Raw genomic sequence first — 26,906 nt, forward strand, 5'->3', positions numbered from 1 at the left:
GCTTGTCTCTTAACTGGAAAAACTAGAATGAACCTGTTAATCATTATACTAGGTGGCTGGGCTTATTTCTATCCAGGTAGGAAAGCTGAAGATATTAATTAGAAAATGACTCTGGCTGAACTAAAAAAAAACTAATTTTAACCAGATTTGAAATCATTACTTTTTTATCTCCTAAAAATATTATAAAATATCAGTATGTTCTAGGTCACTCATAAATCTTGTGCTTAATTTCCTCTTTTGCTTAACCAAGTTTCACATATCTTAAATTATGTTTAATTTCAGTTCAAATTTCTTTTACCGCTTTCTGCCTAAAGATATTTTTCTCAAATACTCATTTTTTATTCTGAATTAGCAAGTGTTGAGAAAAGGCAAGCTAGTGGAATGGAGAGAAAGCATCAGAAGACTGATTAAATTCTTTAAAGTGCTAATAGACCCAAGTCTTAGACCTAGCCATTTCTTTTCACACATTTTACCTTAAGCCCCTAATGGAGGCCAAAAGCCTTGGATATTCTTGATCCATCAATGACTATTCATTACAACCCACTTCATGGTTGTTCCATGGTGTGCTTGCTAGAGGTGTTGGGGAACACAGGCAAGCAAAAAACAGTCTTTTGTCCTGCAAGGGTTTGAGGAATGACTGAGGAGGGAAGGAACTCAGAGAAGTATGAATTTTATGGAACATGCAGCATTATATAGCACAAAATATGAATATGAGAACTGGAAGAGATATGAAAAAAGAGTGGAAAAGAAACGTGTTTAGTGCTTAAAAGAAGTAAAGTGTAAGTCTGTTCTTGAAGAGATAAATGGACATGTATTGGTGATGAGTCCATTCTAGGCTGGAGAGAGAATGAACCCCAAAGCAGAAGTGGTTAAAGATTCCAAATAGCACCAAAAAAATGGTCTTATTACCTATCTTGGGGTGTTCATGGTAACTTCATACTGTACTAATTAAAGCTGAGGGAGTAATTAAGGAAGGAGGATCAGAAACACTTCCTTCCAGAATTTGTGGGTTTCTAAGGGATATCTATACCATGACAAAAGGATGGTATAGATATCCCTTTTCTTTGGGACTATCAGGAGTTAGAAACAGAGTTAGGAACATTCTTTTCTTTCTTTTTTTTTAAGATTTTATTTATTTATTAGAGAGAGAGAGAACACAAGCAGGGGGAGGGGCAGAGGGAGAGGGAGCATCAGGTTCCTGGATGAGCAGAGAACTCAATGAGCATGGAGCCCAACGACAGGATCCCAGGACCCTGGGACCGTAACCTGAGCTGAAGGCAGACGTTTAACTGAAGAGCCACCCAGGTGCCCCCCAGAATTAGGAACATTCTGCAGATTTCCTGTGCGAGTTCCCCTGGGCTCTCAAGAGAAGTCTGTGATGATAAGGTGAAATTAGCACTGTCCACCTGGACAAAATTTAGGTGACCGGTCCTAGTGGTGTACTCATTAAATTTTAATAAAATCTGGATGAATAGGTAGTGATCAGCACAATGGAGTTTCATTTCTACAAAGATGTATATTTCTGATTGCAACTGAATTATTACTCTAACTAAATTATAACTCTCCAAACCACCTTACCCTCTTAAATTCCTAACTTATGTCATTAATAATGTAATTCATCTTATTACTCCCATAGATCAAAATCTTTTATTTATCCCATCAGATCAGGCACTGGGTCCAATGGTAGGTGCCAGTCCACTAATTCTTCCTTCAGATTTCCCCGATTCCGTGTTCTATCCGTGCTGGCACTATGCTATGCTGGCACTTACATCAGTAAGGCCTTTATGAGAGTTGGGCCCCTTGTTATCAACTGAAAACCATCTGTATTTCTCTTCAGCTCTCATTATTGTAATCCATTTGGTATATAGCCAAGTTGTTTATCTTCCTGAAGTTGCTTTTATCATATCTCTTCCTGCCCCTCAGTTCTTCAGTGGCTGCCTAAAGAGGGCGATACAAGAATAGAATTTATATGGATGAAGAGAGATGTATAGTAGGGTTCATTGTCTTTCTTTCAGTTCTGATATTTCACATTTTGGAACTTTGATGTTTCAAATTTTATTTTTTTTTGTTTTTACAGGTAGAATTTTTCTTTGAAAATCTGATTTTCCTGATTTATATTTTTCCAAGTATTGTGTTACCAACTTCTTGCCCTTGCAATGGGAAACCAAAGATGACAGGTGTTTTGATTTGTTTTTTACTATATTTATCATTCCAATTTCATGCTTTGAACTTTACTGTTGGTCTGTATTGAATATCTAAAAGCTATTAACTTTAAAAAGTAAATGTAGGGCACCTGGGTGGCTCAGTTGGTTAAGCGACTGCCTTCGGCTCAGGTCATGATCCTGGAGTCCCGGGATCGAGTCCCACATGGGGCTCCCTGCTCAGCAGGGAGTCTGCTTCTCCCTCTGACCCTCTTCCCTCTCGTGCTCTCTATCTCTCATTCTCTCTCTCTCAAATAAATAAATAAAATCTTTAAAAAAAATAAAAAAATAAAAAATAAAAAGTAAATATAATGATTAAATGCAATTAGAGTAAAACAAATCAAAACAAGAAGGTCCATTGTATTTGCCCATAATGTGTGATAATGTTCTTTCCTTTTTTATTTTCCTTAAACAGGAAATAACTCTGAACAATAATACTTTTATGAGATATTTTATTTCAACTCTCAATGAGCCATGGTAACTTTCCAATTGTCTTCTAATTCTGTAGAGCTCCAGAGACTAATTTGTCAAGGTTATCAAACCAATCTTTCATCAGTTGGGCATTGGACCAGGTTCTAGGTAAACTGTTTTTCATTTCTACAGGTCTATAATTCTGTGTACTCTATACAAACAATAGCAGCCATCATTTATTTAACACCAACTATGTACCAGAAACTATTCCAGGTACTTTATACAAATTACATGTTATTCTTAAAAATAATCCCATAAACTGTGCTTATCTTACAGATGCATTAATACTTGAAAAGAATAGGTAACATGTCCTTGAGTACTTAACTGAGATTTGAACCTGGGATTTTCTAATTCCCATAAAAATTAAATAGTCTTGATTATTTCTTTCCATAAATCTTAATAGTCTTATAGTTTAAGTATTTAGGAACCCAAGATGTCACAAATTTTAAACTGGAAGCTCCTTCTCTTGGGGCTATTAAAAGGTGACTTCAATATTTTTGGTGAGGAATCTATATTCTACTTGTACTACAACTTTCACCTAAATTATTGTGGCATTGTAAAGTGTTTAAAAAGCTGTCTATTCTTGATAGTATGCTATGTTGTAATCCCTTATCTTAGTCATGAGGTGAAATTTCTTAGTCATCAAATAACGTGGCAACCTAGAATCTTTGGGGTTTTTTTTAATTTTTAATTTTTATTTTTTTTGTTTTTTTTGTTTTTTAGTTTATTTGTTTGCTTGACTAGTCAAAGTCAAATAAAGTATCTATGGTTATACATGTTATTAAAGGCAGGTCTGGGACCCTATCCATGCTTCTGCATGCCAGCTAAAGGAAAAGCATGTATTGTGTGGAACTTTTTTGGCATAAATTCTATTAAATACCAAGTTATTACAGCATATACCTTCTTTTTTGTCATGTTTGTCTATTTCTTGATTGAAATCTTAACAGTGCACTCATTTATGTCTAAGGGCCTTTATGTGGGATTTTTAATCAGAATGCCCAAGGACTTCCTAAAAAACATTAGTGGTCCTATGGCCTTTTTTGATTCCTTGTTTTCCCATCCACTAGAATTGTTGTTATACCCCCACAAATAGCAGAATCACTGTATCAAATTTCATGAAGGGAATTGACTCCATATATAAATCTCACTGTAGAATTGCTTCTGTTTTCCTCATATATTGAGAATCCAATGACCGCTGTGGCTACCTATTTTCACCTGCAGAAATCAGGATTGGGAGAGAAAGGAAGATAGAATCAGTAAGCCTGGATCATGAAGAAGCTGGGAGTTTGAGATAAACCTAATAAATATTCCAGAGTAAAGAGATTCAGTATGGCAAGGCAAAGGACAAAGGATAGTAGAAGAAACAAGTGCATAAGAGGGTGCAGATTGTTAATTTGTTTAGTAATTCTTTTAAAACTATTTATTTAAGACTTCCAGTATGCCTGGCTCTCCGCCGAGAATACAGTGCTGATCCAGAACAGACACAATCTCTGCTCTCCTGGAGCTTACAGTTTATTGGTGAAAACACACTTCAAATAACCCCTCTGACTAAAGTGGAGGGTATAAAACTAGAGGGGGCCAGAATGAATGTCCAGAGCTAAGGTAGGGGGTGACGGAGCTGTGCAGGTATTGCTTGGACTATAGCATAAGAGGTGGAAGTAGAGACCCTGGTGTTGAGTGAAGATCAGCCTCTCCCTCAGGGCACAAGCCCCAAGAACATCTGAAGAGAAGAGCCAAGGGCAAAGACAAAGCTTTTCCACTCACTAACATTTCCACCAAGTAAGTTCAGGCCAAAACATATTTTGAAGCCTGGTAGTATGGGTGGAGGTGGTGAAACCATATTTAATTTCTCTGGAAATATAAGGGTCCTTGAGTTTATTACATTCATGTAAAGCTCAAGTCTTTTTGTTTTAGCACTAATTGGTACAGTCATCCCTTTGCTAGACCTTCTACTGTCCCTGGGTATTTTCTGTGGAGGCTCTCGCCCCCATTGCTGGGTGGCTTCAGAGAGGTAGGAAAACCTTATCTAAATTGGGCTTGGAATTGGCATCCTTCTTCTTTTTTTTTTAATTTTTTTTAAAGATTTTATTTATTTATTAGAGAGAGAGAATGAGAGATAGAGAGCACGAGAGGGAAGAGGGTCAGAGGGAGAAGCAGACTCCCCGCCGAGCAGGGAGCCCGATGTGGGACTCGATCCCGGGACTCCAGGATCATGACCTGAGCCGAAGGCAGTCACTTTAACCAACTGAGCCACCCAGACGCCCCAGAATTGGCATCCTTCTTAAATAATAAGCCCCAAAAGAGAAAGAGAACAGAGTAAGACACTCATCTAGTTTTGAGTAGATGATAAATACTTAAAGTTAACATTGAAAGTTGATATTTTTATAGTTACTGTTTGTTGGCATGACAATTTAGCAAGCCCCCCCCCAAACCAATTGTGGTCTCACAAAATCATTCTTTGTGTTTGTTGAACAAGATTCCTCAGGCAATTTTTAAGATTAGAAATGTATGTAAATAATATAAGCTTATCCTTTGGGACTTAGAATTTGTTTTCAGAGCTTTGGAAGTGAGCACAATAAACTTTCTGTGATCTCTCAATAGTTACTAAATTGAAGAAAAATAAGTATATTTTAGTAAAAGAATCTCACCTTATGTAATCATTACCTAAGTAGGAATTTATTTTATGCAGTGTTTTCTGGGGGGTTTCTTCTGTGGAAACATTTAAAATAAATTAGCAAATTAACACTAACACTCTATTTTAAATAGTACTCCAGTCATCTGTGTTAATGAAGCTACAGGGGACCACAAAGTAAAGAGAATGGTAGGATTGATTTTTTTGTTTGTTTGTCTAGAGAAATTTCATTTAATGATATGAAATGTTAAATAGTTCCTTTTGTAAAAGTTGTTCTATAGAATAATGGAACTATGTGTATACCTAGATCTATTTATAAATACAGGTATATATGTAGGTATATATCATGCTGATATTTATATATCTTGTGCTGAAATCAATTTCATCATTATCTTATACCTTTAATAATGCAAACTGTATATTGGTAGAGTTCATTCTATAACTGTGCTAACCATCAGAATTGTGTTGCAGACTATTACGATTTAAAAGCTAATCCAGAGAAGGACAAAATGCTCTCTTCAACCAAAATTTATAGTTAAAATGGGTACGATTTTGACATTTACTTGGTACTTTAGTAAAATGCAAACCCAAGAGTACTCATTCCCAGACCTTTTAGCCATTGTAGCAAAATGCTATCGCATCTGCTTAGTATCCAAGGTCTGTAATTAGGCCAACAATATATAATTTTAAATAGTTTTAAATCATCTCTATGTTAGTTTGCTAGGGCCCCCATAGCAAAATACCACAAAGAAATTGATTCTGTCATTGTTCTCTAGGCTAGAAGTCCAAAGTCAGGGTGTTGTGAGCTTGATTTCTCGGGAGGCCTTGCTCCTTGGCTTCCAGATAGTCACCATCTCTCTCATCTTCACACGGGCTTTTCTCTTGGGCCACCTGTACCCGGTGTCTTTCTGTGTGTGTGTTGACTTCCACTGAAGTCAACACAAGGCCCGTTGGATTTTAAAGACTTCAGGAAAAATTTTAAATGAAGTATTAATTAGGCCAGAGTTGTATGACCCAATTAATTTAGCCCTTTCCTTGAAAATGACACAGTCTAACTATAGATGTGCTATATTGTGAAAAACGAAGAAGAAGAAGATAAAGAAGACGAAGAAGAAGAAGAAGAGGAGGGGGAGGAGGAGGATTTAAGTGGACAAATTTCATCTGTCCTTACTAGTGGAGTATCAGCTTAAACTTGGTTAAGACATATTTGTAGTTTTATCCTTCTCTTCTTTCTGTTCTGTATTTAGGGATCCACTAGAAATCACTGGTGGCTTAAGTTTAAAGGGGAAATACTGAATGCAGTAAAGAAATTCATACATAGTCTCATTCTGAGAGTTGCAATGTACTATTTCTCCTGCGTATCTACTGCATTCTTTAGGATGTCTGGGTCTGAACTGGTGATCTCCACCCAGGCTGGGAGCTACACTTAGGCCACCTGCAGGTTTTCAAGTATGCTCTTGTCAGACTTGATTGGATGGGAACTCTCATGAAGATGTCTGCTGAACCAGAAATATCCTCCAAAGTACAGTTCCCCAGATCACAGGTGTTTGAGAAACCCAAGAAAAGATTCTACTTGGATAAATTTTGGACAAAAGGGGTTTGCAAAGAACAGCCATTGATTTGAAGAAAGTGTATTCCCTCTTGAAATTGTCCTCTCTTATCGCTTTAGTACTAAGAATTTAAAATGAAGAGGAGACAAACCTCTTTCTGAGCATCATAATGTGCTTCCCCATCCTCTTGACTACTTTTTATAAAATCAAAATTTCCTAAAACCTAACCTGTGCCTGCCTTTCTCCTTTTGAAGTGGCTGTCAGAGCAGTGACATGCTTCAGTGGGTGGGTAGAAAGAGAAGCCAGAGGAATGTCTGCCTGGTGAGAGGTGTGTGTGTCTGTCTGTGTAGCTGAAAGAAGAAGGAAGACAAGTTTACAATATTAAACTTATCAGAAAAATGTAATGGCTTAAATCATAAAGATCTCCGCGCATGACGACTCAAAGTCTTCATAAATTTGTCAAAGCACTATGAGATAGTTAACAACAACAACAGAAAAGAAGTAAAAAAGAACATGCCAAATCAAAAATTTCTGTCTCCTAAAGATATTTGCAGAGTTAGAAACATTGATCATGTCTTGGTTTTCAATGGATCTAAAATTAATTCCTCCATAAAAACCCACAGACAGCATATGGTAACAAGATGGCCTGATGCGTGTCTTCTTGACAACCCAACAACTCTTGGGATCATTGGTTGTTAACATTGGTGGCCCCGTGAGAGACCATACAGTCCACTAATACTGCATTTTACAATTAATGGGATTGCCTTGTTTTGGCCACTCAGTATCCACTTCTGCTCATAGTTTCTGTAGCCTGTTTTTACCACAAGCTGTATGGGGGAGAAGAAGAGTTTGAGATATTCTTTTTGAAATTCATCTCTTTGAGCCATTAATATACATATTACAATATCATTTTGAGTCCTCAGTGATATCTAAGGTTTTCCTCTTGGAAGAGCAGCTTTGTCACTATGCTGCTGCCCAGAACATACAGTGGTCTCCTGAATTCCATTTTCTCTTAGGGCAGGTGCCTTTGGCTTTTTCTTTTTGTGGGGCCTCCTGAAGTTAATGACCTCCCTTCAGTTGTTCCCATTGGCTTATAGGTAGCAATGCATAAACCTCTGAGAACAGGTTCTCAGAGGTTTGACATTGGGAATAAATATAGTGATTTTTGACAAAGCATCTATGGGGTTGAGTACATATTTATAATAAATCTAGTTCCTTTATTTGTCTTAGGAAAGAAAACTTGATTTATTTTTCTTACCACGTCTCTGATGTCCAGATGGGTGAGAAACAATTTCTGCAATCTATATATTCCTAGATACGTACATCCTATTACACAGATTAGACCAGACAACAAATAATGACACAGCTACAATATATTGCTAGTATTTACTGAGGGTCTACCTTGTGCCATGCACTGTGCTAAGAGATTTACCTATACTGTATTATATCAGTTATTCTTACAAATACCTATTTTACAGATGAGAAAACTGAAGTTCAAAAATGTGTCCCCTGGCCCCCTGTTACAAAACTAATCACTAGAAAACCCAGGATGTAGAGCCCAGTATCCTTAACCATCAAGGATTCTCTTTACACAATGAGTCTGACCACAAGGGCTTACTTGTAAGAAATCATTACTGAGGGGCGCATGGGTGGCATGGTCAGTTAACATCTGACTCTTGGTTTCGGAGCAGGTTGTGATCTCCAGGTCGTGAGACTAAGCCCCATGTGAGGTTCCACACTCAGCACAGAGTCTACTTAAGACTCTCTCTCCCTCTGTCCCTCCCCCCAATCTTGCAAATAAATAAATAAATAAATCTTTTTTTTTTTTTAAAGAGAGAGAAAAAATGAAATCATTGCTGATACACAAAATACATTTTTATGGGAGATAAGTCATTCTAGGGTTTTAAGTTCAAATCTATAGTATTTGATCTATCTACAAAAATATTAGTTATTTTTTAAGAGTTTGTACATTTTATAAGATTGAGGAGGACTGACCATCCTCCAGCTGTATTCCAGCCTGCCCTTGGTACTTCCAGAGCATGTAATCTTAAATAATTTGTGTACATTTGACAAACCCCATCTTTCTGACTGGAAAAAAAAAAATCTTCCTGCATCCAATTACAAGTGAAGGAGAGAGATTGGTCCATTAAAATGAGATTAGAATGCAACAGTAATCAGACTTTAGTTTACTAGAGAGTAAGGAACTTTCTCAGTATAATTTCTAGTCCATATCAGACGATAGATGAGACATTTACTTATTTCCTCTTCCTTAGAGCAGTCTAAATATTAAGAACAGATTAAAAGTCAGGGTTGGTGTGAGAAAGTAGAAAACTGAGCTATACCACATAATACTCTGATTCTCAGAAATCGAGAACTGGGAAAAGAAGGCTTAAATATACCTGTAAGATCTTATTAGGGTGGATAAGCTTAAATGTTTTGACATGGTTTAGAAGGTACTTAAGATTCTCATATCTGGGAAAATGGCAAAATGACATTTTTAAGGTAATGTGGAGCTGTTCTTCATTTCATTTTTCTTTTTCTCACCATTGAGTGATATCTATCAGTGGCCCTCTCTGTTTCTGTAGCTGTTAAACCAATCTTCTGTCTTAAAGGCTACACAGCTAGCACAAAAGAACTCTTTAGTATGTGTGATAACAGAGTATGACCTTTAATTTATCAGAGCGCATTCGGTATTCTGTTATCTGCTTGTCCCTGTTGCTTTTTATTTCTTGCCTCCAGTTTTTGATATGATATTCTAGTCTCTTTGCATTAGGAGCTCAACAACATGGGAAGGCTTAGGGAAGAACATGTAAGTCACTATCCATTCCACATGGGCAGTGAGACTCAAAGATCACAAGGTTACCTTTACTTCTGTTGGAACAATATGCCCAAAATAAAATGTTCGAATGTAAGTAGCATATACGAACAGTGCTTCTACAGAAAGGCATACTAGATCTCTTAGTGTAATTCCACGTAAGAGGGGGGCATGAAGGGAGACATTTCTTAACCCAGTTAGATGTGCACTAAGCTTCTAACTTCTTCCCCAAAGTACTGTTGAACTCTGCAGTAGACAGCCTGGGACCTTCATGCCCAGTATCCTAGCAGTCTCACAGGAAGGTACTGTTTTACTGAATGTACAGGCCTACTGTTTTGTACAAGGAGCTGGGGTATCATCGGAAGCATTAGTTACGAACAGACATTGCCCTACTGGAGTGGTCTGTGCTCTCTCCAGATGTTTAAGTTAAGTAGGCTGACTGACAAGGTGCCTGGGTTGTACCACCCTCTCTTTGTATAGCATTGCATTCAGATGCTACATTTAATTTATAGAAGGTGCTGTTTTTTTTTTTTAAGGGAATGATGGGAGCAAAACTGAAGTATCTATAAATAGAGTACCAATATGAAATTAAAATCTGAAAAAGATCATAATCCTATAATCCCTCCATCCTAACTCAAATATTTTCATTTTTTGCATATTGCCCTCAAATTCTTGTCAACTTTCATCATATTTTATTTAGTAGTTTTAACACTGTGTGTACTACATGCTTCACTTCATATGGCATAAATATTTTAACTCTTTTTATTTATATTTACAATTAGTTTGAGACTAAATATATTCTACCAGAGAATAAATTTACTTAAAAATAGATCTACAGGTATATAGTTTTATGAAATTGAAAAGAATAATCAATAATCAATCTTTGGGGGATTAATATCCACACTAGAACACATTTTTATCTGGTTATGATTTCAATAAAATTTAGGTTGTTTGTGATCTAGGTAAAATCCTTTGTGTTCTGTCACACCTTCTGTGTTTTTGTAGTCCATTGTCCTCTCTGAACTTCTGTGGAAAGTACAGTTCATTTAGTGGTTAATTATATACTTATGCAAAGTTATCTATTATCCTGAACTTCCATTTAACTTCCTTCATTTTGCCCCTTGACTCCCCAGACAAAGTGTAAGCTCTTTAACAATAAGATCTATGGGATATATTGATGTATGCTTGACACAGTACTTTCAGAGTACACTGTCAGTGCTTATGTATTGACTTCATTGAGTCAGATTACTTTCCTAATGTCTACCTAAGCTATACTAAAGAAACAAGGGATTTAACTATTGGAACTAGAGAAGGAAGGTGAAATCTTTTGGGTACATGAGAAATGTCTAGGAATGGGTACACACATTGGGTTATTGATAAATGGCATTTAAGCATTGGGTCCTTGGAGACGTGTAAAGGGAAAAGCAGAGAAAAGAGGTGAGCAGGGAAGAAAAAAGGAGGAAATGTGAAGTCCAAGCAGAATTCACTTTAACATGTTGCAGAGTCCCATCCCTCTTCCCACAAGCCAACAAAATGGGGTGGTCTTCTCACTCATGACTAGGGCCTTCTGTCCTTTAACAACTTGTCTCTTGGCGAGGGTCAGCATCAAAAAAAAAAAATTGTGAACTTGGTGGATTATTATGCTTGGGGCTTGTCTTATAGGTAAGGGGTTAAGATAAGGAATGCTTGGAATATTTTATGTCTCAAGTGGCTTGAATGGCAGGGCATCACTGTAAAAGGAAAAAAATGAAATGCTGTTCCTCACTGAGATCTCAGCTGTAGTAGATCTTCACTACCTTCATCTATAAAATAGAAGTGATAAAAATATACTCCTGATAAATCCTCAAGGATTTGGGAAGATTTCTGATTTTATGTACCCAAGAGGAGAATCTCACCCCAAACTTCACAGAACAGAACCTTTAAAAACAAGACCATGATATTTTCCATTATACAGGATAGTGCCATAAAGATTAAAAGGAAGATGTTGGGGCTTTATGTCTCAGGCTGTTTGAGACTTTTTCTTAAAAAAAAAAAAACTATTGCAAGGAATAGCTTAGGAGTCAAATATGCCTGGGTTCAAATGGTTCCTCCGTCTATATTGCATGGCATAGCCCTAGTTGTATCATCTATTTGAGCCTCATTTTTTTATCTATAAAATAAAAGATACTTATGGTCTGGGATTAATATGAGGACTAAATGAGAGATAACCTATATAATAAGTCAGTAGCACAATAAAACATAAAAGCCACTCAATACATTATTATCCTGTTTTCTAGTAGTTTTCTGGTAGTATTTTCTCTAACTTTTTTACCTACAGACCACTTTCATACTTAAAATGTGGGTTTTCCAAAGTGCGTGAAACTTAGTTGTAGCCTTACTAGTTTGTTTAGTCCTATTGTCAGAAAAGAAGCACTTTTAGATACTGGTAGTATGTGTTTATAATTCCATAAGGTCTTAAAAGTCCAGATGACAATCCAAATCCATCACTGCTTTATATTAGCCATGAATCAGGCACACTCTGGAAGGCCTGTGCCCTCACGACTAGAAGATCTATAACTTCTACTGCCTGAAATTGTAGAAATCCGATTCTGTGTCATTTTTGCCTTAGTTAAAGGACATTTTCCTTACAAGCAATTGTTATATTTACTGATGGACTTTGGAAAATGCTAGTGGGGGAGTCTACAATTCAATTCATTTTCAAGAAATCTCTAAAATCAATCTAGAAGAAGATATTCTTGAAAATTATGCATATTTCTGAAGATTCGTTGAGTCTAAGACTATGTCTCTCATATATGGTTCATTAGAGAATTGAGGCACTTACAGAAATTTCTCCCTGATCAAATCAACCATCAGCTCTATCTGCAATTAAGAAAAAAAAAGGATCCCAAGTTGGTATTAATTTTTCTGCCAATGTATATGCACCATAGTGGTCCCCTCTTCAAGCTAGACATCATTGGCTTACATTTAAGCACAAAACATTTACTTAAGACACTTCCTTGGCCTATATTTACTCCAATGGCAAAATCATGATTGATGAAAGAGGAGCAAGATTAGGAAGTCATATATACACACACACACACACACACACACACACACACACACATATTTTAATGGTACTAACAACCTTACTGATTTTACTCTTGAACAACAAATACCACCATATGGCTATGCAAGAAATACCCCTAGTGGATTCATTTTCCACTGAGGAATTACTTATCAAGTGGTTACCTTGCACCCAGCATTGTGCTATGCTCAAGGTGTATAACAATGAACAGATGGACTGGACGTGACCCTTATTTGCAAGGAATATAAATTTAGAATCAATTTCGTCATGATTATCAATACTGTTACTAAGTGCTATAACAGTGCGTAATGGAAAGCTCTAGGCTAATTTGGTGGAGAGGGTGCACAGGGAATGCTTCTTTGAGAAATTTAAGGGAAAAATAAGTTGGTCACATTCAGGTGTGTGTGTGTGTGTGTGTGTGTGCATTTATGTCGGGAGTGTTAAGGAGTACCCAGAGATGCAGAAAATATGCAAAACAAACAAAATGGCATCTTCAGAAAGAATTAGCTCCATGAAAAGAATTGGAAAAGTACAGAGTGATTAGAGTTTAAAAAATTAGAAAGAAGTGGTTCAAGATGAAATTGGAGAAGGAGTCAGGAGACAAATAGAGGCATGTATTGTTATCTATACATTTTAATGATATAGCAAATACCATGATATGTAGGACAAATATTTTCATTAGAAAGCTTCATTCTTTCACAAGTTTGTTCCTCCAAGTGTCAGTGATGTTCAAAATCCACTTATTTGAAACATTTATCAGCTATGTATTACTATTTCAATGATGTTCAAAATCCACTTATTTGAAACATTTATCAGCTAAGTTATGTATTACTGTTTTGTATGGTTTGCATAACAATGACATATATGTCATTTAGTTGGAAATTATATGATAATGCTGCTTTTAAAAGTAGAGCAATTTTACAAAACTATGTTTAACTTTTACTTTGCTTTGTGGGTTGAGGTATATTTAAATGACGTATTCTCATTTAAAAACAAAAGGTCTAAAAACAGACTCCTAATCTTCTCTGGAGGTATGTATAGCTTTTCAGAACCCTTTTGTGTTTCCTCTCCCAAAGCCCAAGTCAGGAAAATGAGCTTCAGAAGAAGCAAGTATCTCTGTTTTTACTTTCATATTATTTTGGACAAATTTTGGGTTCATAGCACTACTTTTCCTTATTTTTCTTCCAACTATATTACTTTGTCATATAGAAAACTGACACTTCTATTTCTGAAGAGAAATTATAAATCCATGGTGAAGATTTATGAAAATGAGAAGAGAAAAACTATGTATTAATGAAGTTCACATAGCTTTTCTCTACTGACCAATAGTCATAAAAATATGATTACAGTTTTATTTCTTTTTATTCTCTGAGTCCCACCATGAAATTTAACTACAAGTCAAGGATTTGCGTTTTATTACTCCTTGCTGCTTACCTTGAGTCTTTGAAATTACTCTTGTTTCCTTGTAGTCTACTGGTTCATACAAAATTAATAATATTCTATAGTGTGACCAAACACTATTGGTTAGGTAAGAGAATGAAACTATCTGGGATTCAATCAAAATAAAGAAAGTTGCACTTTAAGTCTGAATGACCAGATTTTCCTTTTTATTCTTCAGCCCTGGAACCTTGTTTGAAATATCCATTACATTTAGCCCTTTATACCTAAATGGCCACTCCAGTTAGAGCTTGCACCTAGAAATTGATTCCGGTTTTAGGAAGCCTGCCTTTTGTCAAAAATACTGAATCTTGAAGCTAATCTAATGTCATGTATTTATTACAGTCCAATTAATAATTAATTAATTTAAAAATACCGAATCCTTTCACAGTTCAAAGGAAAATAAACCCAAGTTTTACATACTGTTTCCTTGCTTGGAAATTACTTCAGTAGAGATGTGTATGTTCTCTCTGGTGACATTTTCAGTGGAGGTACCAACATACTTAACCCACATGAAATCAACTGGAGGAAAAAGAAAATAAAAGAAAAAGCTCCTTCTAGTTTTATTAGGGTGCAGAAAATATGAGACTAAAGTATGTCTTAACTATTCGATGAGAAGTTCTGTTATCATAAACCTGATTGATGTGTTCAGTCGACTGCTGTAGTTGATTTGTATGCTTTTTAAAAAGTTGAAGTTCTTCTTGGACCCTTTTAATAATTCCAGAACAAATAGGTCTTTTATAAGTGGGTCATTATTACTTTATCTTTACCTCTGATTTAGGAAACTTTGGCTTGATTTGAATATTCAGATACATTCCAGTTTATTTTGTTTGTTTCTTTGGTTGGTTGGTTTTGTTTTAAGATTAATTTATTTATTTATTTTTAGAGAGAGAGCATACACGCAGGGAAGGACAGAGGGAGAGGGAGAGAGAAACCCTAGTAGACTCCTCACTGAGCTTGGAGTCCCAACATGGGACTTGATCCCAGGACCCTGAGATCATTAGCTGAGCCAGAACCAAGAGTCAGTTGCTTAACCAACTGTGCAACAAGGCCCCACATTCCACTTGTTTTTAATCTCTCCTGTCCATGTAGGCCTGCTTTCTTTGACCATGCTCAGAAGCACTATGTAATGTTTCTATATCTCAGCATGTTTGGTATTAGATCCCAACCCTTCCCAGAGGAAAGAAAAGGTCATTGGAAATTATAATTATCTTTAATTTCTCCCAATCAAATTGGTTGTTTTATGTCCTTTATATTACATGCTAAGTTTAGATGTATGTCAAACTATGGCCAGGATTAAAAATGAACACAAGCATACCAAATTACTGATTGTTTTGTAAATAACATATCATTGTGAATTTGTAATGAAATAAAATGCATTTTGAGCAATTTCTTAAAATAATATACCTCAATAATGACTTTTCATGTGAAGCTTATTAATGAAAATCATGAGGTGGAGGCAAAATGTAGGCTTATTCCTGGTGAACCTAAACAGTCTGAACTATTTTATACTCAATAGTAGAAGGGATTTGGAATTCATCTGTTAAAAGACATCATCATCAGTAATCTATTTAGATGTGTCTCTGTTTGGTTGATAGTGTATTTATATATAATTTTGTCACAAGAGAAGTCATTAATTTTTTATTCTAGTAGGAGAACAAAGCATTGGAAACATATATTGAACTGAAGTGAGTACCATCTGATTTCCCATCATCCATTACTCCAACAAAGACTAAAGTCTTTCCTTTGATTTCAAAATCAAATCTCTCTGTTAAAAAAAAAAAAAAAAAGGTCTCTGAACTAGAAGGTATCTGATATTCATGGGTAATGAGATTGTATTATACTATCCCTGTGGCTACCTTTTAAAAAAATATTATCACATGTCTTTACACCTATTTCTGCTGCCTACTCAATTTTTTCTTTGCTGTTGTTGTTAGGTGGCCTCTTTGTTATTCATTGGAAATACGGTGTTTATGTTGTTTTAGCTGAGTCTCATTAAGGATCTTTAAAGCTATTGTTGACTTAAATCATGTCAATCAATTATATTAATTGCTTTTTGAGTACCAAAAGTATGAGAGCAAATTGTATGTATCTGTGTATATATTTTTACGTGTTTTTATGTGCTCTTTTTCTCAGCTATTCAAAAAGAATATCCAAAGCTGCCAATTCTCTCCACCAGTCTTGCTTAGGACTTTTCTACTTCCCCTACTAATACTAACTGTGATTACTTATTTTGTGGCATGAAGCAGTTATTATTAAACAAGTAATGAACTTACAGTATGGATGTTCAAGTCAGTGACAATCACTAAAGAGATAAAATTATAAATGAACTATGTGATATTTCTTTTGGAAAGTCAAAGGGAGGCTTGGCTATATGTGATCTATTCTCTGGGCATAAGTATTTGCTTTCATTTTCTTGTGAATGTTGTTAGGCTATAGGATGAGATAATGGTTCCAAGGAAGCTATCAGAATTAAAAACAAGATTTCCTTCACTACCTCAATCCACAGATATTTCATAGGAGATTATTATCTGATAGGTATTGTGCTAGCACTGAGAATACAATAATTAACAGCACACACAGTGTCTGACTGTATAGAACTTCAGAGGGAAAACATTTATTGAATATGCAGTTACAAAGTCAGTGCCTATTCCAAAGGGCATGTATCAGGTGCTAGGGAAGCATGTAGTCAAGTGTGCTAATCTAACTTGGGGACAGCAGGAAAGACCTCCCGAGGAAATAATCCTCTGCCGAGAAGACTCCATTAATGAGTCATGTTTGGCTAAGGAAAAATGGAAATGGCGTGAGAGTGAGGAAGAGCATTTCAAATAAAGAAGTTACAAGTACAAAAGCCCAGAGGAAGAAGGAGAGCCTTAGAAAAATTGAAAGAAGTCTCATGAGGATGGACAGAGGAGAGCAAGGCAGGGGCAGGCATGAGATGAGGAACAGAAGGTAGGAAAGGACCAGATCATGGAACACTCATAAATCTCATCAGGGGCTTGAGTTTTTGTCTTAAAGTCACTGAGAAGGGTTATAATAGACAAATGGCATAATTAGATATCACCTGACATGTGGAGAATGGCTGCAATTGATTGCAGATTTGACACAGAGAGGTTTGTTAATATGCTTTAGTAGTATCCGGGGAAGAGGTGTTTTGGAGCCTAAATTTGGATGGTGTCTCAGGAAATAATCATTTCTGATGATGCGAACACTCTAGCATGAACAATGGCATAAGGAACTACCTAATTATAAAGTCATCGTGACAGTTATAACAGTGTGAATTGGTAGGAGTGTTGGTGGACAAAGAAATTAATAGAGTAAAGGGTATGTGTCTTTGAAAAGCTATTTCATGTTTGCCTATCAAATTATGCGCATAAACATGTTTATCACATAAATCAAATATAAGCCAAAGCCACATATTCATTATTCATCTCACTGCCTTAAGATAACCAATATCATATCTTAGTGTATTTTTCCAAATATAATTTGTTTGCAAGCACACAGAAGAGAACGCAAACTGCACTCTTTTAAAACAAAGATAGGCTTGGAATTTAAGCTATTTGTATCCTCGTGGGGTGTTTTTTTTTTTTTTTTTTTTAGATTATCAATATACTAAAACTATCCTTACTTGACACACAACGATATGTTAGTTTCAGGAATACAACATATTTACATTTTAAATTAAGTACTAATGCATGAAATATTATTAGTCAAATAGACATTCAAAGGACAAGTCGATAAGGTCTAAGTGACAATTCTTTTCTATTTCTCTAAAAGTGTGTGACTAATATAATGGTGGGTTTATTGTGGTATGTGTAGTGTATAGTAAAAACAGTGTAAGAAAGCACTTACAAATTATTCTGAGAAAAATTTGTATCTATTTCTTTCTGAGCAAAATGCTCCAGTATTTTCTTGTCAGCAGTACTACCTTCCAGTATTTCTTTCTCCTCTAAGTTCTTCTCTGAGCTTTTGCCAAAACATCTTAGCTCAAATACCATGTTAGTTAATTTTTACAGAATAGAAAAACTTCTTGCACTATATACTATTGAGCACTGAGATGGCAGCCTGGATTCTTCCTGAGTGCTTTATAGATCAAGTATACATTCATCTATTTGCAAGCATTATTCAAGGTCAGTTTAAACTGTGTTTCTGTCAGATAATGTTTGGTCAAAGAAGGGAGGCTCCTACTTAGTTTGAATCTGTGAGTAGGAACCACTGTTTGTGGCTTGTGTTTGTTCCTTCCACTGTCATGCCTTCTTTAGAATAGTTTAATAAAAGCAGATATTTGAGAATAGAAGAACATACATATTTTTTTCCATATGTTATACACTTCAACATGTGTTAAGCTTTAAGTGAAACTGAAGGACACTCAAATAAAGTCACTTTTGTCAAAGCCTTTTCCTGTAATAACATATTTGGATGATGCAAGATATATTCCCTTGTGATGTCCAAGTGATTGATAAACCAATTTGTGTGGAATATACAAGAACTATTCAGACTTTGTGGTTTCCTTAAATGAGATGAATAAGAATTTCTATTTTCTGAATAGGACATAAAGTATTCTTCTAGGCCAATTTTAGATGCTTCAGTGTGCCAAAGTTGGTATTAAGTTTGGTGTTCATAAATTACTAATCTGGAATAAGAGGTTGAATGTATTTTGAAAACTTAAACCTGTTTCACCTGAACATGTTTAACTAGTTAATAAGAAACATCAAAAAGACAAAACCCTGAGATCAATGGTCATTTTTTTGTAAAGCTATTATATGCTGTTTAAATTGGTTGTTCGGGTCTGTCTATAATATAAGTTTAATAACCTAGCTCAAATGCAGATTTCTAATTTTCAATTAACATAGGAATAATTTTGTTTGCTAAAATAAAATAAATGAATGAATGACAAGTCTGAAACATGAAATGTTCTAGGTAGAACTTTTTAAAATTCCAAATTTCAAAAAATCATGTGGCAACTGTATAGCTCAAGCTTTAAGTATTAACTTTTAACCTTTGACCTTACAGATTTTAACCAATGAAATGTCTCTTTAAACTTTAAAGGAAACAATGATAACGAGCGCCTGGCGATTGCTAGACAGCGAATTCCATATCGACTTGGTCGAGTAGTTGATGAATGGCTACTCGACAAAGGTAAAAAACATTGATTAAAACTTCAAATAAAAAAATAATTTGAACATAACCAAGTAGTACTTCATTGTAACACTAATAAACATAAAAAATAAATTTTCCGTAAAACTAAATTAAAAACAAATTTAAAACAGTAAAATGTAGATAGTAATATTTGCATACCTTGTATAATAATTTCTATACATTTTTAGACGTACCAGCTGTTTAATAATCTTACCCTGTTAACTTAAGGTTAAAGGGACTGTTAAATATAATCCACTAACTCAATCTATGAAGGTACTCACAGCAAGCATTAACCCAAAATGATAAATCATTCATAGATTATATTACATGTTCCAGCCTCTAAATTATTAACTAAAATATATGTAGTTCTGATATCTTTATTATGGTCCTGAAAACAAAACAAAACAAAACAAAACAAAGCAAAACTCTTGGTTTAAACTCTAGGCATCTTAAATAGTGGGCAATATGGATTGCCAGTCAAAATGAAGTCCCTTTAACGTTTGCAACCTTCTAAGAGCATTTGAGAACAAGCCCTAATTAAAACTGAACTTGAAGTTGTGTGCATGCTTTTTATGAGCAGAGAACAATCTGCTAAAACGGATACTCAATTTGATGATATTGGTACTGTTGCTGAGGATTGCTGTTTGATGGAATTGTGCCATAATTTCTCCATTGGTTTGTGTATCATTCCTGAAGCCGCTTTTTACATCTGAAGCTATTTTTTTTTCATTTTATTTTGTTTTAATAGACTTGCTGAAAGCCAATCAGAAAAATACTTTTGGATTTTTTTTGTCTCTGACATGCCCAGTGTAAACCATGCATTTCTTTTCAGTGTGATTGCCGGAAAAATAGAATAATTCAAATAACGATGGACTATGCCTTCAAAAAAATAAACGTTTTTAAAGAATAGCATATAGATACATGTGGCCATTACATGAACTATGAAATTTTTATCATAAATTTAAAATGAGATTTAGCTGCTCTAGATTAGTTTCTGCCAGTGGTAATTTTAGAATGACAAATACTTGAAATGTTAGATATCTCACATTTTTTTTTAATTTAACAAGTTATACTTAAGAGACCAACAGTATAAGATCTTGAGGTAAAAGGGAGAAGGGATCCACTAAAAATTGATTTATAATACGTATCTTTGATTGGTCTTTTAGCAAAAACACTACATTTACAATAAGTTGAGAATTTACAAGTATTTGCCAATGATTATGCATTTCATGGACACCTCATTTATAAGCAATGAATTATGAGTCAAATGCCTCTCTTATAGTTTATTGCTCTCATTATCCACCCCATGAAAGATCTGTTTTATCATCCTTTGTAGAATGTAGAGTTCACAATCAACATTTTTGCATGTATGTAATATTATTTTTACAGGGCGTCAGCTCACAATCTTCAATAGCCAAGCAACCATAATAATTGGCGGGAAAGAGCAGGGCCAGCCCTTCCAGGGCCAGCTCTCTGGGCTTTACTACAATGGCTTGAAAGTTCTGAATATGGCAGCTGAAAATGATGCCAACATCGCCATAGTGGGAAATGTGAGACTTGTTGGTGAAGTGCCTTCCTCAATGACAACTGAGTCAACAGCCACTGCCATGCAGTCAGAGATGTCCACATCAATTATGGAGACCACCACAACCCTAGCTACTAGCACAGCCAGAAGAGGGAAGCCCCCTACGAAAGAACCCATTAGCCAGGTGAGTATGTGGATTTCATTCCTTTGTTTTAGAACTGTGGTTATGAAAGTGGGCTTTTCTGTATATGTGTCTTTTCTAAAATGGGATTGTTTCTGATCTCAGCTGCCATGGCTTTCTTTGAGTCTTGCTTAGCATAATGTACTCAGTTTGAATGTGAAGTATATATATATACTGTTGATTTGAGATTTGCTGCTTTGTGTTGGTTTGTTAGCTGTTAGCTGGTAGTCTTGATTAATAACCTTGGTCTAGCCCAAGCTGAGAGGACTGCCTGCTAATTACACAGGGTTTTCACTTTTAAGTTAAATAAACAAGTAAATTAGTGAACTATTTGAGTGAACTATTGGCCTTGTTTGTTCAGGCTCAGCACATCATCAAAATAAAATAAAACAAATTTGAAGAGAAATTGCATACAAATTTCTATTGTATTTTGAAGAGTTCAGAATTTTGAATTGATAAGCATGTGGTTCTCATTGTGAATGATAGGGCTACTCTTTCACTGTTGTTGAGGGGGAAATTTTTTATTCTACCTTTCAAGTTTCTTCTGGCTGGTCTAAGAATGAATTGACATGAGGCAGATTAATAGGAGGGAAAAAAACAAAATTTGCTTACATATACACAGTCTCAGTAATAAAATTGAGGCCCAAAGAAATAACCAAGGCAGTCAGCTTTTATACTTTTTTAAACAAACAAACACATATCTGTAAGAAATTTACAGGGCAAAGAAATCTTAAGTTTGGAAGCTTCAATTAGTAAGGAATTCTAAATAGTGTTTGAACTGGGACAATAAATTAGTAAATGTAGCTAGGTTTATTTATAGAGCCTTCTCACTTCTCAACTCTGCATTTCTAATGTCTGGTGATACGGATGTCTTTTTACCTCCTGGTACAGGTAAAGGTAGCTTTAATATGGAAGATTTATTTTCTGCTTTCTGAAGGCAAGGGGCATCATGGTGTTCTTCTTGCACTTGCTGTTCCTTGGTAACTTTAATTCAAAGTAATCACTATACCTAGGCCCCCACACTATCTATGAGAAAAATGCACTGTTTGTTTATCTGAAGACATTTTTTGTATTGTATGTGATTAACTGATCTCACCTAGAATTAACTTCAATGAGCTTATGTCTTACATCTAAAATTTTTGAAAAATAAAATTTTTAAATGCCAAGCTTTTACAACTTGGAAGTATATTAATGCAGTCATGGTATACTTAGTGATTTCCTACTGTGTATCAGGCACTGGCATTGCATCAGTGAAGAATAAGAAAAACAAACAAACAAACAAGCAAAAAACAACTACATGCCTCAGAGAGCACTATTAGAATGCTGTAGATATGCTATTAAATGCTACTAGATCCCTAATGACATTTATAGTCTTTGTATATATTATGTTGTGATCTCTTTCAGAATTGTATGTTCTCCTAGATCTAAATTGATTGTTTTCTTTTGTTTTGTTTTTAATAGTGAATGAGTGTATCTAGTAGATGCCATATAAAGCTTTTCCAAATATATGATCCTAACTTCCAGGAAAGTGCATCCTAAAGAAACAAGAATGATAACAATTATTTTTACATTTCTTTTATTTCAAATGTTTGAGACAGAGCTAAGTGTCAAATTTGGAAAGAGAGTAGAAGGTGAATTCTGTTCATATCAGCACCCTATCTACTAATTAACATATGTTTACCAGAGAAAGAAAAGAACAGATTCTGATTTTTACTTTCAATAGGAAGGAGTGGGAAGAACAGAATAGAAAGAGAGAAAATATCTTAGAAGAGATGTTCAAAAATTTACAGAGATGATCTGTAAATTCATAAATGTAGTATTGCATATTATGTGCCTTTATGCACTATTTTTTTCCTTCTTTCCTTTCTTCTTTCCTTCCTTCCTTCCTTCCCTCCCTCCTTCCTTCCTTCCTTCCTTCCTTCCTCTCTCAATCTCTCTCTTTCTCTCCCCCCCCCTTATTTTTGATTTGCATTTGGCCCAAAGTAAAATGAGCTGTCTCACTGGGTGTTCATCAGTATGTATTTATTGATCATTCTACATGTGCCATACATTGTCCTAGGCACTGGGAATACATTAGCAACAATGAACAAAAACACTTGTCCTTATGGAATATACATTTTAGTAGGAATGTGCGCTCATAGTATAATCTTTCTGTTGATTTTCTCTATCTTGTTTCACTAATAAGGTTGCTTTTTTTAAAAAAATATTTTATTTATGTATTTGACAGATAGAGACATAGCTGGAGGGAACACAAGCAGGGAGAGTGGGAGAGGGAGAAGCAGGCTTCCTGCCAAGCAGGGAGCCCAATGCGGGGCTCGAACCCAGGACCCTGGGACCATGACCTGAGCCGAAGGCAGACGCTTAACAACTGAGCCACCCAGGCACCCAATAAGATTGTTAATAATAACACTTAGTCCCTTGGATAAGAACTTGTGACTTTAGAATTTTAGACAGATTTATGCCTATCCATCAGCTCCATTTGATAATCTTTACTGATATTTCATTAATGATTTATTATGGCTGTTGGTTTATGGTTTGTTTAACAATAAACAAGTTATTAAGGTGGATTTGATGTAGGAAAATGAAGCACAAAGCGATTGATAGACTATTTCTTTTATGTAAAATAATTCATAAGAGGACATTGTAGGTCAGAGTTGGAAATGTTCCTGGGAGTTAAATTTGAAATAATCAGAGCTTTTTCTTAGTAGTCTTATTTTATCATTAATGAAATTACAGTTGCCTAAGTTCCTAGCTAAACCAGATATACCCCAAAAGAAGGAAAGACTTACCAACATTTCCTAGAATGTATTTTATCAGTAACTGGTATAAATGAAGAAATGCTTTTTTTTTGAGAAAACGTGCAAAATAGCTATTGCATTTGTAAGCTCAATCCCTAGAATTGAAAAAATAAGAAGTTATGCATTTTATAGTATTAATTAATATAAAAGGAAAACAGTTAACTACCCATTAATTTCTAATGAAGAGTCTTTTTTATTATAAGCTATTACATGTTTAAAGACAGCAGTGGTTTATGGAAGTAAATGAGCTAATCAATTAGTGATTATTTGGTTCATTGGAGGAGGTATTGACTTAAATAAAGATTGCTAGGTTCATTAAAAAATAGATATTTTATGTAGTGTATTTTAAATCTTTAGATTTTTAACAGGTCGATAACAGCAATTAAATAATTTGGATTAATATGCCACAAATTGTCAGTTGTGGTAACAGTGTTTTCAGGTTGGGCCAATAGGTTTTAAAATGATCTTTTATAATGATATGTATGTGATTTCTGGTAATAAGGTATGCATATGTGGAAAAAAACTGCTAAGGAAGAAAGCAAATTATTTATTTTTGAGTAACAGAGTAATTTATTGCAAGTTCTCTTTACCTCACAATTGACTTTTAAACTGTCCTTCAACTATGAAGAGATCACTGACATGTAGAATTTAAATGATTTGTTGGGATTGTCAAAGTCTTAGAAGTTTAAAATTGTAAGACAGTGATTTGTAATGCTAATTCCAGGACTGTAACCTTTGACCCATTTGTGCAGATTGGATGAAGCATCTTCCTCTAAACCCTGTCTGTAGTGGCCATATCTGCCTGCTTTTATCAACTGCCTTACTAAATTGTGTACCAAGAAGGGTCATTTTATTTTTCTGAAGCCATACTGGACTGTTTTCTCAATCAAAGTATTATTTTCCTCAGTGATAACACTGAGCCACTTAAGCTACAATGGCAATGTACTTTGAGGTGATTGCATGTTTTAGAACTATGGAAACAGATTTTTGGTCAAGCAAAGTTAAATTGAATTCATTTCAAATAGATGAGATGAGGTTTGTTTAGCCGTCCTGCATGCAGGGCAAGTGGTAGGGGAGAAATGTATTTTCATTTTTTACAGAGTCAGAAAATTTTTATGAAAGAGTATTTATCAAAATGTTGTCCCGGGGCACCTGGGTGGCTCAGTTGGTTAAGCGACTGCCTTCAGCTCGGGTCATGATCCTGGAGTCCCGGGATCGAGTCCCGCATCGGGCTCCCTGCTCAGCAGGGAGTCTGCTTCTTCCTCTGACCCTCTTCCCTCTCGTGCTCTCTGTCTCTCATTCTCTCTCTCTCAAATAAATAAATAAAAATCTTAAAAAAAAAAAATGTCCCGTAGGATCCTGTTTACTTTCCTACTTAAAAGTAAATATGCTTTTAAAAAAAGTTTTTCTTCTGAGTGATGATCAGATTTCAGACTGATGCTTCCTTTAGAAAGACATGATTTATATCATGAAATAATGAGGACATTTGCCAACTCTTCTGAGTAAATGGCTCTTAAAAATGTGAATATAACAATATTAATGGTACCTTTTTAAATTACACTTTTTTATGTGCATTACATAAAGTTCATAAAATTTGTTTTACTTAGGATATTTCATACCTAAATGTTTCCATAAGACCTGCTCTTCTTAAAAAAGAGAAGGTTTCCAAGCCAGGGAAATGTACATTAAAATGCACACGAGTGTTTAAGATCTTAAAAAGAGAGAGAGAGAGAGAGAGAAGCTTTCTCTAAGGCTACTCTCAGAAAGCAAATATTTGCAAATAATTGCTAGTAAAATTTCTTGGGATGCTGAGAGCTTCTTGGGATGAGGGGCAGGAGTGTCATGCAAGATTTTTGGCTTCTAAGTGTTCCCTCTTCTGCATAATCTGGCAGTGTCTTATAATATATGTAGTTCTGCATAAATGAGTAAAAGTAAGCCAGTCTTGCAAAGGGCAACATTCACTCCCTTTGGTTGCAGTCTGTAAAGAAAGGAAAGTGAAGCTGTGCTATTCCTTTTAAGATCAAAATCGTAGTATTTATTCTGTTCTAATCTTTGTATTGCATTTTGCAATCTTTTGGTTCTTCACGACTGTTTGACAAGCTATGTACACACTGTAGAGCAGCATATGGGTCCATAGAAATGCCTTTTACTTAGAGGGAATATAGGAGAATGGAAAGAACACAGTAGACCATGAGACATGTTCCACTTTCAACTCAACCACTTACCTTATTGTGTAGCTTGGAGAGGTTGGTTACTGTGGCTACACTTTGGCTTTACAACTTCTCTAAGTGGGTTAACTAGGAATCTCTTAAATTGCTTTCAGCTCTGAAATTTCATTGATACTAATGATGTGCTCTTAATTATGTCTTCTGGTGATTATTTCAAAGCATAGATTTCACCCTTGACTTTTTTTTTAAATTTTATTATGTTATGTTAATTACCATACATTACATCATTAGTTTCTGATGTAGTGTTCCATGATTCATCGTTTGCGTATAACACCCAGTGCTCCACACAGAATGTGCCCTCTTTAATACCCATCACCAGGCTAACCCATCCCCCCACCCCCCTCCCCTCTAGAACCCTCAGTTTGTTTCTCAGAGTCCATAGTCTCTCATGGTATGAATCACCCTTGACTCTTAACACAGGACGGCCATACATCTCGGTTGGCCTCTATAGTTCTCGTGTACCCCTGGTGTACCAATGTGATTATTAATACTATCCCTTCCTTTTTTGAGTTTCCAAAGCATCCCATTTTGGTCTACCTATTGCACTTTCCTCTTACAGCATATATAAAATCCGTCTTTGCAAAAAAAAAAAAAAAATTCATACTTGATAAGAATAATAAATAATGAGGCCTTGTCCTTTGCATTCAGAGCAGTAACTGCCTCTGGTATTCTTACCTGGTTTTAAGAATCCATAGCCTTGGGGCGCCTGGGTGGCTCAGTCGTTAAGCGTCTGCCTTCGGCTCAGGTCATGATCCCAGGGTCCTGGGATCGAGCCCCGCATCGGGGTCCCTGCTCGGCAGGGAGCCTGCTTCTCCCTCTCCCTCTCCCCCTGCTTGTGTTCCCTCTCTCGCTGTGTCTCTCTCTG

At 35.5% G+C, this 26,906-nt stretch overlaps 1 protein-coding gene across 22 annotated transcripts in view; it reads left to right on the plus strand.

Annotated features, from left to right (window-relative positions):
• The window catches only part of NRXN1 (neurexin 1), a 1,133,502-nt gene that overhangs the window by 966,620 nt on the left and 139,976 nt on the right, over positions 1-26,906 (plus strand). For 12 of the 22 annotated variants that reach the window (XM_073897720.1, XM_025868729.2, XM_073897723.1 and 9 more), the window contains 2 exons: positions 19,220-19,309; positions 20,699-21,018. In XM_073897720.1, coding sequence (XP_073753821.1) covers positions 19,220-19,309; positions 20,699-21,018 — 410 coding nt within the window. The remainder of the gene's footprint in view (positions 1-19,219; positions 19,310-20,698; positions 21,019-26,906) is intronic. The other 10 variants (XM_073897726.1, XM_073897727.1, XM_073897729.1 and 7 more) reach the window with 1 other exon arrangement.

The sequence above is a fragment of the Callorhinus ursinus genome, unplaced genomic scaffold, assembly GCF_003265705.2.
Source record: "Callorhinus ursinus isolate GAN/ISIS: 27379988/994484 unplaced genomic scaffold, GSC_fseal_2.0 scaffold10, whole genome shotgun sequence".
Classification (NCBI taxonomy): domain Eukaryota; kingdom Metazoa; phylum Chordata; class Mammalia; order Carnivora; family Otariidae; genus Callorhinus; species Callorhinus ursinus.